Below are 14,448 nucleotides of genomic sequence, written 5' to 3' on the forward strand. Positions count from 1 at the left end.
TTAACTTTTTTTTTTTTTTTTTTTTTTTTTCAGTCGTTCATATGGATGCAACAAGCAATGCATCCGGAGTTGAACTACAGTAGTTATTTCCGAAAGAAATGGGTAAGTCATTCACTTCACTTCATGGAAGAAGTATTGATATGAACAGATCTCACCAAAAAGAAAATGGGTATTGAACTATTGATTTGAACACTAATATGTTATGATATGGACAAAAAGTAGCGACAGGACCAAGAGAACTTGTCCCCCAAGATTCATGGGCCAAAGAAATAGTTCCTATATTTCATAAAAAAGTATTAATAAAAAATTTTAAACTTTTGAACTCTTAGTGCACATGTTCGTATTTAAATTCAGTGTACATTGCAGTTTCAATGGAAAATCGTGCCATTCAAGAACTTGTCGATAAAGAAATGGCTAAAGGAGATAAGACAGAGCAGAAAAGAAGAGGATAGGCTTCAGAGAGCTGAAATTCATGCAGCTATATCCGTGGCAGGTGTAGCAGCTGCACTTGCGGCGATTGCAGCCGACACCACGAGATCAAGAGATGACAACTCAGACTGCGGCGCGAGGGATGCTGCTGTGGCTTCTGCAGCCGCATTGGTGGCTGCACAGTGCGCACAAGTGGCCCAAGCAATGGGCGCCAAAAGGGAACAGCTTACCACTGTAATTGGGTCAGCCATGAGCAGTATCACAGGCACTGATATTCTCACACTCACAGCTGCTGCAGCTACATGTACATATTTTATAAATCTGAGCTATAAATCTGGCTGTTGTGCTTGTTGTGTAGTTGAATTGCATAATCATTTTGTGTTTGCAGCCTTGAAAGGAGCGGCCACGCTTAAAGCAAGATCTGAATACAGAAACAAGTCAAGTGGAGTTGCTTCTGTGCTACCTATAGAAGACAACCATGAGGTTCAGATTGATTTCAATCTTGAGAAATCAAGATCCACGCTCGCCAAAGGTGTTCTTCTCAAAGTTGAGTCCCCAAACGGTAAGATCACAAGTACCTCAAATCACAAACCTTTGAAGTACCAATCAAATCTTTATTTTCTTTCACTAAAAAAAGTATTTTTTTTTCAGGAAAGTACAAGAAGAGATCCATCTCTATCATCCAAAACAGTGACACCAAGGTTTGATTCTCAATTCTTCATAGGTTTCATGAAATAATCTCATGTGTATCCGCTTTGTTGATTATAGAGTAAAGACATTCAGCGCGAGCAGATATTGTTTTCTTTGACCTTTCCCTTTCGAGATTATTCTCAAGGTTTTTAAAATGTTGTTTGATAAAGAGAAGTTTCTACCCTGGTCCTCTTTGGACTTTCCCTTTTAGAATTTCTCTCGAGGTTTTTAAAATAGGTTTGCTAGGAAGAAGTTTCCACTCTTGTCTTTTTTGAGCTTTCTCTTTCGGGTTTCTCTTCGGTGTTTTTAAAACGTGTCTACTAGGGAGAGGTTTCCAACTTTCCTTTTCTAGCTTCCCCTCAAGGCTTTTAAACGGGTATGTTAATGAGAGATTGTCATACTCTTGTAAAAAATGTTTGGTTCTCAGTCTCCACATAATGGATTTTGCAGGTGATTTTGAAGGTAAAAAAGCTCAACATGTTGAAGACCAAACAAGAGAGTAAGTCATTTTCAGTTCAAAATACCATTGATTTGAACTTCGAAAGGGCTTTGAGTCCATTATCTTAACTGCTAAATTTTTGTATCCAGGCGTTGTGTTGGATATGTACATTGAGCTGTACAGACATGAAAATGAAGATGATGAGGACAACAATGAGGACGAGGAGAGTAATACGTGTTATCTCATTGTGTTGACTACAAATAAGGGCACATTCAAGCTAGATATGGAGAACGATTATCATAAATACAAGATCTGGGCAACCACCGTAAATCAAATGCTCATGCTTTCTGCTCATTCTTTCACAAGATTATGAACTTTTCCATTTTCATGTTATGGTGTTGCTTTATGCACGATGCTATGTTTCCATAATTCTATATTTGTAATTTAATTATATTGTGTAATTAAATTTGGTACATATTTTCATCTAATATCATATCATAATTTTGCTTTCTTATACAGAAATGTGTGTAAATTATCTCCTTCAACCTCTCAAGAAATAATGTCAAATGCCAATTTTCATTTTATAGTAAAGTAAGTCTATAATCCAAGTAACCATGTTCCAATAACGTTAGCAAGATGAATATTTAGCTCATATTGACTACTTTATAAATAGTACCATTAATATAAAGAGTTTGTCAATTCAATATTTTCATGCTATATTATGAATTATGGAGAGGGACAACATATCCACATAATTTTACATTGAATAGAATTGTAGTAAATTAAAAACAGAAATGATCTGTGTACCGGTAGAGAGAGAAAATTGCACGTAAAATAATGAGCAAAACTCTATTCAGTGCAATATCAGAGAAGTTCTGAGAGAGAAGTCCACAGGAGAATCCTGCGTGGTCGATCTAGAAACCTGGCTTGCCAAGCAGGTTCGTCACTTTCATGGACAAAACCACTCTTCAAGTAGAGGTTCTTTGCGGGTTCGTTGTCGAAAGCTACGTGGACGTATAGATCACTGATGCCTAAAACATTACAACATTGTATCACAAATGGCAGTTTTTCATGGAGAAGTGTCACCATAAACGCTAAGACCACATTCTAAAGCAGAAGCCATAAAGACGGAGATGCTGATAATTCATAAAGATCATGACCATATTTAACATGAATGAAATTGTGTCACAAAATGGTTACCCCAATCTTCCGCAATTGTCTTTGCCTTTGCAACAAGTGCAAAACCCAACCCATTTCTGTGCACTTCCTTGGCAACACATACATTGCTCAGGTATGCCCTTGCGAAATCGGCCCCAATTCCCTGTTGGAAAAATATTTAAGAAATCCTTTATCATGCAAAATCAACTCACGACCTAGAATCATATCTATGTCAATACAAGGTTCAGATAAATTGAAACATAGAGTTCATGAATGAATTTGGAAACGATTTATGAATTCTAGAGTGTGTCAGGAACATTGCCAGTGAAATGTCAAAACAAGGGTGTACTTAATTGGAGAGAAACCTCACTAGTCATTGAAGATTACAGGAAACAATAGATGATGTGGAAGGATGTGCAACTGCAAAGTGTGCCCGCCCGTATGTGTTTTCTTTGAAAGAAAGGGTAAGAAACAACTCTCAAATGAATGAAGGACTACAAAAGGAATGGAAGAAACCAAGCACAATCAAACCAAAAATAATAAATCGAATCCCTGTTAGTTAGCTATTAGAATGAAATAGAGACTGGAAGACGCAACATCAGAAATTTATGGACAATCTGGCCGACTCCAGGCGATAGTTCTATCAAAATGGAGAAAGCAATCAATGAATCATATGTGGAGATAGTAGAGTTGGAATTCAAGTTGAAAATAAACTGAGGAGGAAGCTACTAGCCTTTTGTATGGTTCAAAATTTGATTATTGAGGTGATAATTCTCATGACAGAAATTAATATTTGGGTTCAAAATCAGTTAAAGACACTCTTTACAAAGTTATCTTTTCATCCATGATGTGACCGAAAAGGCTAGCAAATCAGATAGCTCTTCATCTTATAAAGATATTTCTAAACGGAGAGATATCCTTTATTCTGATTTGAAGGAGCACTTGCATTGCTTAACCTTCGCGTTACACTGCATGGCAAGAGGCCTTTCGAGTGTTACCCAGATCTCAGTAATTCTGCATACCAACCTCAGACTACACAGCCTCAGTAATTTTAACAACTAAATACAGGAGACAAGTAATCAATCCTAACAGTTCCAGAGTGAGTATTCTTGGCTAATGTACTGTTGTCATTCTCCAATTCAACCAAAATTTCACCACCTATTCAACTTTCTAGGCGAACACTCTTATCATGCCTGATCATGCCTCAATAAGAAATTGTCATCCAATAACCTCTCGTCATTCTGAATTGAGTGAAACTGACAATGCTTGATGTTAGTGCAGCCAGATTATAAGATCAAGGATTGGACGAAATTGAAGGTGATAAAGTCTTTTGAGTGTTAGCTGCTATAGCTTACAGAAGAATATTCTGCGAAGGCTTTGTTCAACTTCAAGTCCTACTCTGCTATTCACACATATGAAGCTCTCCCCTATATTACACGTTCAAACTAACCAACCTGGTTTTTCAATAACAATAAAAAAACACATACTGTCCAATGATCTGAATAATGGGAAACACATGAAGCTACCAAATTCTGATAAAAAAACAATCAAGAGCTAAAAAATTCCAGTTTTTGGATAATAAATAATAGTCAATATTTTGAATCCACATTTTTCACGTTAAAAAGAAATTGGGCCAAGAAGGTGACTCTGATTTTCATAGATAATAATGAGACATGTTCATGACCAATTATTCAAAAGAGTGAAAAACATAATTTAAGAAACTAAAGAATTAAAGAAATCGATCATTTACCTCAGGTTTCATTCCCGCTATTTCATCTGGAAGCCTTATACACTGATTAAGGTCGAGTGACCCAACAACAACTCGGTCCTCTCCATCATCAGAAAACTAAGAGAAAATGATAATAAAATAAATAAATAAAAGATTCGAGATCGGAACAAAGTAGAACTTGTAGAACTGATATAGTCTAAACTAAGACATAAAATGTTGCATAATCTTCTTCAATCGACTAAAAATCAACAGCAGCAGGAAAGGATAAAACATTGCCAGAGCATTACAAATAACATTCTAACTTTTTTGAATTAGAAGATCCTGCATTTACATAAAGAGGAAAAAATAGCCAATATACTTTTTTTCTTTCAATCTGCGTAATTCCTTTCCCACCTCTGATTATGCCTCTTGGGAGCCCACATCTCTTTTTCAGGTATAAGATTTTTTTTTTCATAACTTTGGTATGCATACATTATCAAACAACATTGCTTCCAACGCATTCACTATCTAAACATGTCTAGCACCACAGAGGCAATTCACCTCATGCGAGGCGAGGCTGCATGATTAATACACGTGTCTTGATTGTCCTGCAATATCAGATAGCTTTCTCTTTTTCATTGTAAACGAAGAAAAGAAATAATGTCTTTAATTTTCTGAAATGAAGGCTATTCCTTCAATCAACCTCTTCATTTTTCATTATCTCATACTTCTCAACACCATTTTCCGTATATAAAAACGTAAGAATTTACATAACCCACAGAACTGATCGCAACTTCAAAGTTTGAAATTCCTAAAGTGATCCAGGGATGGAGTACATACATACTATTCATATGGGAACGATGAAGAAATACACGGACCTTACATGTTGAACATAAATCATCGGCTAGGGTTGATATTTCGGCTAATGGAAGAGTAGCATTTATGCAAGACACTCTTTTAAAGCTAACCCTTTTTCCAGCAATACGTTCTTGAATTGCTTCATATTCGTTCTCTGCCAAGTACCTCTTATGATCCTAATAGAACTTGACAAAAAAAAAAAAAAAAGAAGTAACAGCATCAGTACAGCAAACGGAGAGCAAGAAATACTACGTGAAAAGTGAAGTCTTAATCACGAGGGATTTGAAATGGCAGCTAAGACAGGCCAGCCTCACGTTTCATTTATCCATCTCTATCGTTTTTCTTATCTACAATTCCTTCCTATCTCAAGAATCCACGAGTGTTCTCTCCATCGAGTCCATTATCAATACCACAACATATTTGTATCCACAACCGATGAAAGTATGCAAATGTGCACTCAATGATGTTCTCAAGTTATCGATAATGATACTCTAAGATAAAATACCAAATTGATAATTTGGTCTCCAGCTCTCAAACACTTGAATAAATTGACTCCCGATAAATCAAAACATTAAAAAGAAAATTGCTATCAAATTTTCATACATTCAAATCTTAGACCCAGAACTCACGCGGAACTTCCAAAAGATTTCAATTGAATTCAATGACTCACGTCGATGTCATAGGAATCGGGGCGGAACTGATTAAAGGTGCGAACGCGGAGACAAGCAGCAGCCCAAAGCTCATCCTTGGAGGTGGCTTCAGAGACCCTCAACTTAGATTTGTCAACTGTGATCGTCCGTTGGTGGGTGAAAACGTTTGAGACTCTAATGGGTGGACGACAAGGAAAACAGGTTGCAGGAACGGGTAGTTGGGTTGTAGGGAAATAAGATGAGGATGATGAAGAAGAAGGCCGATGATGGCGCCAAGCGCAGAGAGGAAGAGATGAGAGGACCGCCATCCCTCCTTCGCTCTATGATCGTGTGGTTAGAATATGGATAATGCTGCCAATTCTATAACTCCGATCTCTTTGCTCTATTATTTTATTTCATACACAAAGACTTCTTTGTCTTTTCACTTTTCCCTTGTATAATTCAATGGAGTTTCATGTTTTATAATATACATTTTTTTTTTCTTTTTAAAATTTGTTTTGTTTCTAAGTAATGTACTACTAAATGCAAATGGTATAAACTAACATTAATTGATTTTTTTTTTAAGAAAAAAATGTACACACCTAAATTTTAGGATTTTTATTATAAAAATTTTAAATTAATAATTATATCAATGAACTAAATTCTTAAACTATTATTCATAAGCTAATTCAAGCTCTCAATTTGAAAATTGTCCCAAACAAGTTGAATTATGGTCACTTTAGTGATTTAAGGCATTTAACCTTACTTTTATGACATAATTCTATAATTTGGTTTGGATGATCTTAAAGTATTTACAAGTTTAGAATTTAAAGGTAAAAAGTTGGTAATTTCATTCTCAAATAATTTAATCAACAAAGATTGAAAGAAGCATAAACAAGATCCAAATATTATCAGGCATTCACTCCAGGGATTACATAATGATTAGCTCCAGAAGGGAATGGCCCATGAGAACTTGATTGCCGGAGCCCAGGCCTTCAATATGTGGCCAAGTGGTTCCCGCAAGTTCCGGTTGGCATAGCATGGAACTCAAGAGTGGCACATATCCGGAGTTTTTCGGCAGGCAATGATTGAAGGAAGTCTCAGGCAGCAAAAGGAAACCCCCAGAGGAGTATCCTGAGCACGACACAACTCGTGCGATCGGAGCTGGGTAGCTAAGGGGGTAGGTTTTGATGGTGTCTCTTGAGAGCATTGGCATATTGGAAGTGACAAGCTTGTTCTTGCAATCTCCTTAACCATGCGTACTTTACCTGGAAGCTTAACGAAAGAGACTATGCCATTGCGGCAGAGGGAGCAAGAAACTGAACCTGGAGGGCCACGAGCAAAGGTTGTTCCACGGTTTGTACAACAGAGGTATAAGGCACATCTTGTGCAGAATTCATGATCGCAACCTGCAGGGGATTCAACTTCTTATCACCCTTCAACAACCCCACATACCAACAACCTGGGCTAAGTATATAATCTAGCTACTCATCAATTTTCTCTCTCTAGTATTTCAAAAGTTTGGTTTCAACCAAATCATTACCACCACACCACTTTAAAACTCACTAACAATATATTTTATTAACCAAGCTAGATGGAAATAACCCATGTGTTAAGCATCCAAGTTCAATTTTTTGCACATACTTCAGCAAACTTGTTAAAGCTTTAATGAAATGAGTTAGCAACAGAAAGATGCTTTACATAAGCTAGGTTATGCAAGTTCAGAAAATAAGAATATCACCATGGTCTATCAAGTACATGATGATATTGTAAAGGTACTGATATATATACCTTCAGCAGCTACCGCACACTTCCTCTCCAAACAGACAACGCATGGATCCTGGCATCCGGGGGCAGATTTACTACTCCATCCATATTCTCTGCAAATGGATCCAAAAGCAATGCAGAAATCAATTTTTTTCATTATGCCAACATTCTAAATCAACTGGACGCCAGACTTGCCCTATATGGAGACAGAAAACAAACTCTCAGCTTGTTATATGATTTTCTAAACCATCTACATTTTAGTAGAACAACTTATGTCTTCAATATCTTGTTTGTGCCAACCCAATCAATGTGAGCTTAGCCTTGAGGGGGCAGAGTGAAGAACTGTAACAAGAATGCCTGAAGCATATATTCCATGATGTAGTAACCAAAAGTTGCCAATATTGTCAAGAAAGTTGGTGGCTCCCGAATAAACGAAGAGTTCGTCATTTTATTTTCCACGAACAAAAGTTGCTTTGTTTGGAAGGAAAGAAACGATGAATGGTGCTTTGAGCATAGAGGAGAAGTTAGAAAAACAGTACCATCTCAATACGTGTATTATAAGCGTTAGGAGATTTTAGGAAATTTTCCATGAATCAAAGCATAATCCATCTAGATACAACTATCTGAAATCAGAAATAGAATAGACATGTTTTAGCAATAACTCGTAGAAAAGCCAAAATGCTCTTGTTTTCTGAAGTTCGTCTAAACTCTAGATTCCAAAGAAATAGTAAGCATACTGGACAATCACGGTGGATACGCTTAAAGAAGTTATATGCTTGCATTCATCATTGTGCAAAGGATAAGCAGTACAAGGAAATAACAAATACCTAGCAATTTGAGCAATACTCATAAGGGGCAGCGACAGGTAATGAGAGGGAGTAAGTTTTGGCCGGTCTATAGGCTCTGTGCTGAGAATGTCCTCAAGCCAACCTTTATGCCATGAGCGAGCAACCATCAATGGTGTCCAACTGCGTTATTGATTTGAAGGGAATGACCCATCAGTGTCATAATAATACCTTAAACTTTTATTCTAACACCATTCCTATCAAATTCTTCACGGCCACTACTGCTTTCAGTTTCAGTTTAAGGAACGGATCCCGGATATGCCCAATTAATTAAAAGAATCTAAGCTCATTTCTTAAAACTAATTTCTTATGAGTAGTTCAGAAAGATTGCCAAATACAAAGAATAATCCAAGACTAGTACGTACCCATTTTCATTTTCAGTGGTCAGACTGGCACCCCTGGCGATCAAAATCTATACGAATAGAAAATTCAAGTCATAGCCTCAAAGAGTAAAAAATAATGCATTCATTTAAACTGATTCAGATTTTTTCCTTCAAATGAAGTACATACTTGACAACATTTGGCATTACCACCGCATGCAGCATAATGAAGAGCTGTGCTCCCAGCACCTATTGGAGTTGCAACAGACAAGCTACTTATCATCGCAAGGGATAAGAAATCAAACTGTTCAACAACCCCTTCTTTTGATTTTTAACACTTTGCCCACAAGATAGAAGGATATGGTAGCATACATTATAGGGGAAAAAAAGTATTTCATTTGTCTGCCACTTTATTTCAACATCCCATGAGCATGCTAATTCTGGACTTTATATGACCATAAAAACATATCTAAAACGTAACGCCATTAGTTTAGAATCATATTTTGTTATTGCAAAAAGGGAGAGTGACAGACATGTTAAATGGTAGATTAGGAAGAAAAATAAAGGTTAACATGAAAAAGAAGGCCTCAATTTAAATATATATATATTTTTAGTCAAAGAGAAGGCAGAAATTCAAAGGGAGAAACCTATAAGATCAATTACGGTTCCATCGCCCACAGTCACCTCAGAAACAGATGCCCCAAATTCCAGAAGTAACTGCACGCTTTCAACTTGCCCATTGAGGGCTGCCATGTGTAGAGCGGTAATGCCACCATCTGCCGGTTGGTTAATAATCTGAGACAAGGCCCTAAAACACAGAATCAGGAAGTCAATGAACCATCTAAGCATTTCAACCTGGAAATTCTTGAATTTGACATGTACCTATGATCAAACTCTGAGATTGATTCTTCATCGTCCGTTACTTTACTCATTATATCCCTAAAGTTTGGCATGCTTGGAATATAATCAGCAAGAAGAAGCCTGATGCACCGGGAGTGACCATTTGAAGCAGCAAGATGAAGGGCAGTCCCTCCGTTCAAATAATCTGCTTCATGGACCTAAAATGTGCAAGAAATTTATGAATGACCAATAAGTTGCTCACGCTATGCACCAGAGAGCTAACATGAAAGATAAATAACAAAAGAATTTCCAAAGACAATAGCAGAGCCAACCCAACTCAAAATATTCAATAGCAGAGCCTACTTCCCAATTTCTATCAATAACAAAAGAATTTCCAAAGACCAAGGCTAATTAGTTCTCATCCAATGAAGAATATCAGGCTCTCAAATCCAAATTTACCTAAAATGTAAAAACTATTTTGAAATATGCCTGGCGTTGTCCAAAGACCTGGGTAGTTGAATTGTTCTTTTCCTCTCCAGGCGTTGTCCCCCGCGGAGGCCTTCCCCTCTGTTAAGATCACTTAAAACATTCTTCAGTCCACCGATTTCTCTGGTCGACTCGCTTGATTCTCTCAAGGAGTTCCAAATGATTGCTTCCCTCCATTTTCTGGATTTCGCCATAGTTATTCGTACCTCGTAGAATTCTTGTGGAATAGCGAATCGAACACTCAGACTTCAATTTCGGCGCCAAAATCTATTTACACTCGTGAAAGACGAGGGCAAATTCAAATAGTCTACGTGTATTTTGTGTGCTTTTTATAAATTCTGATTAAATAATAATGAAAAAAATTAAAATAATGTCATTTAAATGAATAATGAAACCTTGTAATTAGTTAATATATATGAAGAAGACATATTGGTGGAACAGGGGGTTGCTCAACGTTTCATAATAATGGAAAAAACGGAGCGTCGTGAGCTTTTATTAATAAGCATGAAAGGGAAAAGAAATATAAAAAGTTGCCACGTGGGACATGGGTTCATTTAATCTTTCCTATCCCAAACTTTGACTTTTTATTTTAATTTTTTAATTAAAAAATGCATTTTGTTCTAAACATTTTTTTCAAAAATACTTTTATACAAAATTATAATTTAAGTTTATGTTTAAAATAATATTAAGAGACATTTTAACCGTCCTCATAATTACCAAACTCAAATGTTTTAACTTACGAAAATAATGGCCACTAGAAAGTAAAAACTTAAACACAAACTATCCATTCGTGCATTTATCGAGTGTTGAAGGGTGCCCTTGTGTCAAAATTAAAATAAAACACAGGACATGATTTATTAAAAAAAATAAAAATAAGTATTTAAGGTGGAGTGAGGAAGTATGATTAAGTTAAATTAAAATGAATTTTGGGAGCCCCTTGGAAGCGTTTCATTTTGAAGCAATGGAGAGGGGAGGCAGGGCACATGATTTGAATTTGTTTGGACTCATCTACCACGCAAAGTCAAAGGGAAGGTTAGCACCACAATTGAAAGAAGCAGACAAAAAGGGGGAGAGGCCCTTCTATAAGGGGTGTCTGTCCCTGTATAAAAAGTCAAGTGCCAAAATCCAACACAGAGGTTCAATTAAAAATTGTCATTTTCCTTCACACCCCAATGAAATACCCTTCTTCTCAACAAAACCCTTTTATTTTAAGTAGATTTTGAAACAGGACCACTGGAGTAAATTTATAGGATGGATTACAGATGCGTTGTTTCCAGCCGGAGTATGCCTGCTGTGCTGCAAACCAATTCAATGAAATCAGTAAATGAAGTAAACTCCCTTATTCTACTTGTATCTGAATGTTTTACCTGTAATTGAAATCATCGCAATAATTGCGTTCTTGTTTTGTATCCCAGAAACAGGCTGCAAACTGACAGTCAAACCTTTTAGCCACTGATCTGAGATCTAATCTTTTTCTTAAACACTTTTATTACCCTCTTCTCATCGCTCCATCTCTCCCTTTTATTTCGTTTTCTGATCTCTCCAACCCATTTGACTTGCACCCACCAAAACCAAGCCTATGGAATGACCTCTTTTTTTCTTTGATTAACATGGATTCACTGCTTCTCCAAGTAAACGGAAGATTCTTCCCTTCGCCGCCACAGCTACAGCCTTACTATCTTGATGCACGGCCTCCTCCTTTTGCCCAGTCGAGTGGATTCAACTTGGAGAACAAGGTGAGTCCAAGTATACTCCTCATCATAATCATTCTTGCCATCGTCTTCTTCGTCTCTGGTTTGCTTCATCTTCTCGTTAGATTCCTCTGGACTCCCCCATTACAGAGAGACCCTGAAAGTTCAGACAATGTGACTGCCTTTCAGGGTCAATTACAGCAGCTCTTTCATCTCCATGACTCTGGGGTTGACCAGTCCTTCATTGACACACTTCCTGTTTTCCATTACAAAGCCATTATTGGATCCAAGTCCCCATTTGATTGCGCTGTTTGTCTATGTGAGTTTGAGCCTGAGGACAAGCTCAGGCTGTTGCCTAAATGCAGCCATGCTTTTCACACAGAGTGTATTGATACATGGCTTTTGTCTCACTCAACCTGCCCTCTTTGTAGATCTAGTTTGCTTCCGGATCATTTCTCTCCACATACCAGTTGTGCGCCAATTGTTCTTGTTCTTGAATCTGGGAGTGAGAGCTCTAGAGATAATGTGTCGAACACACAGGCTACAAATCCGATTACAGGGTCAAATTCGCAAGTGGGTCTTGGTGGGGATAGCGAATTTGACGCTGGGTCTAGCGAGATTGGGAAATTAGAGGACTCAAAAGCAACTGTAGTGACTGTGAAGCTCGGAAAATACAAAAATATCGATGCTGGTGAAGGTGGAAGTAGCGAGAACAAGAATATGGATTCTCGTAGGTGTTTTTCAATGGGGTCTTTCGAATATGTAATGGAGGAGAATTCGTCGCTGAAAGTGGCCATTAGAAGCACCCCAGCGAAAAAGCAGCCAAGCAGGAAGCCAGCTCTGCCATTGACACCAGGTTACAGAGCAGCCATGTCCGAATGCGAGTGCGAATCCAGAAGAGAGTTCCGACTCAGTGGGATTGAACCGTTTCGAGAAGTGAGAAGGGGCGAGAATACTGATAGGAATTCTAAGAAAATAGATAGTTTCTCAGTATCGAAGATTTGGCTAAGAGGAAAAAACCAGAGAGAAACGTCCACAGAATCATCAAGAAGGGCAGTTTCGTTTCGATTTCCCATTCAGAAGAATGGTGGGGATTGGAGTGCTTCAGAGATGGGCGTTTCCAGATGGGAAAATGAAATAATCCGAAGTGAAACGGAATTGGATGAAGAAAACCAGAGTCGTTGCAGTTTCGATTCTCAATTCAATCAATCTTTCGCGAAGAGGACGTTGCTATGGCTGATGGGAAAACAAAACAAGGTTACTCACTTCGAATCATCGTCACCTTCATCCTGTATCTCAAATCTCTAATTCTTCTCTGTTAAATTGTTAAATTGTTAAATTCCCTTCCTTCAAATTTGATTTCTTGTTGAGATAGATATGAAATCGATTAAAGAAAAGAAGTATAAGCAAGAATAAATGAATCTATAATAAAATCGAGAATTGGGATTCAGGAACAGATGAACTAATTAAATCGATGGGACACGAAATGCATTAAATAGGAAATGGGGATTTAAATTGAAATGACCCGGAAGAACGAGAGATGGAGGCGAGTTGTAGGGGCAATGGGCTGTTTGCATTTAATGGATACAAATTTTCATTTATTAGTTTCGGGGCTCTAAATAATAATGGCTGAAATTAATGCGGTCACGCCAGATGTGCCGAAATGGAAGGCATTGTCAGTTGGAATTTTTGTTATTTTCTGCTTAAATTATTAGTCTTTTTGAATTTCTAAAATCTCCATCATTTTATACGTATACATTTTGTTTTCATAATTTATGAGAAATTTTAAAAAATATTTTTTGAGTTTATCAATTTCATTGGTTATATCATTAAATTCATTTCCGACTCTCATCTTTAAATACAAATTTTAAATTCGTGATATATTATAAATTTAATTGAGATGATTCTATATATTATACATTATGTTTTGGTTTGTTTTGAATTTGGAATATGGTAGTTGGTTAATGTATAAGGTGAGTGGGTAAATTGAACGTAGAATAATTTATTATTATTATTTTATTTAAGGGGTTTTTTTTTAATAATTAAGTTGGATTAAAATCACTTCACATGTCATCGAAGGCCCATTGAAAATAGGGTTATAAGTGTAAATTACCCAGAACAAAAGAGTCAAAATAAAGGCCCAAAGGGCTTAGGACTACGTTGGGTTGGGCATCTTGAAATACGAAGTTATGGGCTACCATAGCAAAAATGGACGGCCCAAATCAACCATTGGGCCCGTTATTGGGCTCGTTAGTGTGCTCTAGCATTTGTTTAGTAGTTATGGGGTTCATGGTATGATGACCTCTAAGTAAGACAACCCATTAATTTATTAAACATGTCATTAGAAGATAACAGCAACAGTAGACGGCGGCTTGAATTTGTCCACAAAGGATAACTAATAATTATTAATTTCTGACGGCAAAGCGACAAAAACCTGCAAATTTGGCCAAATATAAAAAAACAAGTGTCTGAAAAGGGGAATTCAGTTTCAACAAAAGAAGAAAAAAAAAAAAAAAAAAAAAAAAAAAAAAAAAAAAAAAAAAAAAAAAAAAAAAAAAAAAAAAAAAAAAAAAAAAAAAAAAAAAAAA

The 14,448-nt window shown here is 36.8% G+C and overlaps 4 protein-coding genes across 8 annotated transcripts in view; 2 read left to right on the forward strand and 2 right to left on the reverse strand.

Moving 5' to 3' along the window:
* The window catches only part of LOC111499067 (VAN3-binding protein-like), a 3,378-nt gene extending 1,332 nt beyond the window's left edge, over positions 1 to 2,046 (forward strand). For 2 of the 4 annotated variants that reach the window (XM_023150528.1, XM_023150519.1), the window contains exons 3-8: positions 34 to 102; positions 355 to 733; positions 818 to 991; positions 1,081 to 1,130; positions 1,570 to 1,618; positions 1,708 to 2,046. In XM_023150528.1, the coding sequence (XP_023006296.1) occupies positions 34 to 102; positions 355 to 733; positions 818 to 991; positions 1,081 to 1,130; positions 1,570 to 1,618; positions 1,708 to 1,931 (945 nt within the window). In that variant the 3' untranslated portion in view covers positions 1,932 to 2,046. The remainder of the gene's footprint in view (positions 1 to 33; positions 103 to 354; positions 734 to 817; positions 992 to 1,080; positions 1,131 to 1,569; positions 1,619 to 1,707) is intronic. The other 2 variants (XM_023150545.1, XM_023150536.1) reach the window with 1 other exon arrangement.
* A 203-nt stretch (positions 2,047 to 2,249) lies between these two features.
* Positions 2,250 to 6,305, reverse strand: LOC111468198. Of its 2 annotated transcripts, XM_023113341.1 has the most exons (5): positions 5,953 to 6,305; positions 5,303 to 5,458; positions 4,467 to 4,562; positions 2,759 to 2,879; positions 2,250 to 2,589 (listed from the first exon to the last, which is right to left on the reverse strand). In XM_023113341.1, the coding sequence occupies exons 1-5, from the start codon at positions 6,238 to 6,240 to the stop codon at positions 2,423 to 2,425; spliced, it is 828 nt and encodes a 275-aa protein (XP_022969109.1). In that variant the 5' UTR covers positions 6,241 to 6,305; the 3' UTR covers positions 2,250 to 2,422. The 2 variants fall into 2 exon arrangements, with proteins under 2 accessions (XP_022969109.1, XP_022969116.1); XM_023113348.1 differs by lacking the exon at positions 5,303 to 5,458.
* A 432-nt stretch (positions 6,306 to 6,737) lies between these two features.
* Positions 6,738 to 10,457, reverse strand: LOC111472299 (probable E3 ubiquitin-protein ligase XBOS32). Its single transcript, XM_023117957.1, has 8 exons — positions 10,143 to 10,457; positions 9,726 to 9,901; positions 9,491 to 9,651; positions 9,034 to 9,092; positions 8,889 to 8,935; positions 8,506 to 8,646; positions 7,703 to 7,791; positions 6,738 to 7,320 (listed from the first exon to the last, which is right to left on the reverse strand). Exons 2-8 carry the CDS (start codon positions 9,794 to 9,796, stop codon positions 6,959 to 6,961), a joined length of 930 nt encoding a protein of 309 aa, XP_022973725.1. The 5' UTR covers positions 9,797 to 9,901; positions 10,143 to 10,457; the 3' UTR covers positions 6,738 to 6,958.
* A 926-nt stretch (positions 10,458 to 11,383) lies between these two features.
* LOC111472249 (RING-H2 finger protein ATL13-like) lies at positions 11,384 to 13,264 on the forward strand. Its single transcript, XM_023117900.1, has 2 exons — positions 11,384 to 11,498; positions 11,585 to 13,264. Exon 2 carries the CDS (start codon positions 11,780 to 11,782, stop codon positions 13,166 to 13,168), a length of 1,389 nt encoding a protein of 462 aa, XP_022973668.1. The 5' UTR covers positions 11,384 to 11,498; positions 11,585 to 11,779; the 3' UTR covers positions 13,169 to 13,264.
* The last annotated feature ends 1,184 nt before the right edge of the window (positions 13,265 to 14,448 follow it).

Source organism: Cucurbita maxima, unplaced genomic scaffold (genome assembly GCF_002738345.1).
Source record: "Cucurbita maxima cultivar Rimu unplaced genomic scaffold, Cmax_1.0 Cma_Scf00002, whole genome shotgun sequence".
NCBI lineage: Eukaryota > Viridiplantae > Streptophyta > Magnoliopsida > Cucurbitales > Cucurbitaceae > Cucurbita > Cucurbita maxima.

What these genes read in the sequence shown, in the direction of transcription:
- LOC111468198 (XM_023113341.1), bottom strand. Translation starts at nt 6,240, where the DNA reads ATGGCGGTCCTCTCATCTCTTCCTCTCTGCGCTTGGCGCCATCATCGG. An exon ending in ATTTATGTTCAACATGTAAG is followed by an intron (nt 4,563 to 5,302) that starts GTCCGTGTATTT and finishes ATTTTCTCTTAG; the next exon opens with TTTTCTGATGATGGAGAGGA. An exon ending in TAGCGGGAATGAAACCTGAG is followed by an intron (nt 2,880 to 4,466) that starts GTAAATGATCGA and finishes TTTTTCCAACAG; the next exon opens with GGAATTGGGGCCGATTTCGC.
- LOC111472299 (XM_023117957.1), bottom strand. Translation starts at nt 9,796, where the DNA reads ATGCCAAACTTTAGGGATATAATGAGTAAAGTAACGGACGATGAAGAA. An exon ending in ACCACTGAAAATGAAAATGG is followed by an intron (nt 8,647 to 8,888) that starts GTACGTACTAGT and finishes TCAATAACGCAG; the next exon opens with TTGGACACCATTGATGGTTG. An exon ending in AGTATTGCTCAAATTGCTAG is followed by an intron (nt 7,792 to 8,505) that starts GTATTTGTTATT and finishes ATCCATTTGCAG; the next exon opens with AGAATATGGATGGAGTAGTA.
- LOC111472249 (XM_023117900.1), top strand. Translation starts at nt 11,780, where the DNA reads ATGGATTCACTGCTTCTCCAAGTAAACGGAAGATTCTTCCCTTCGCCG.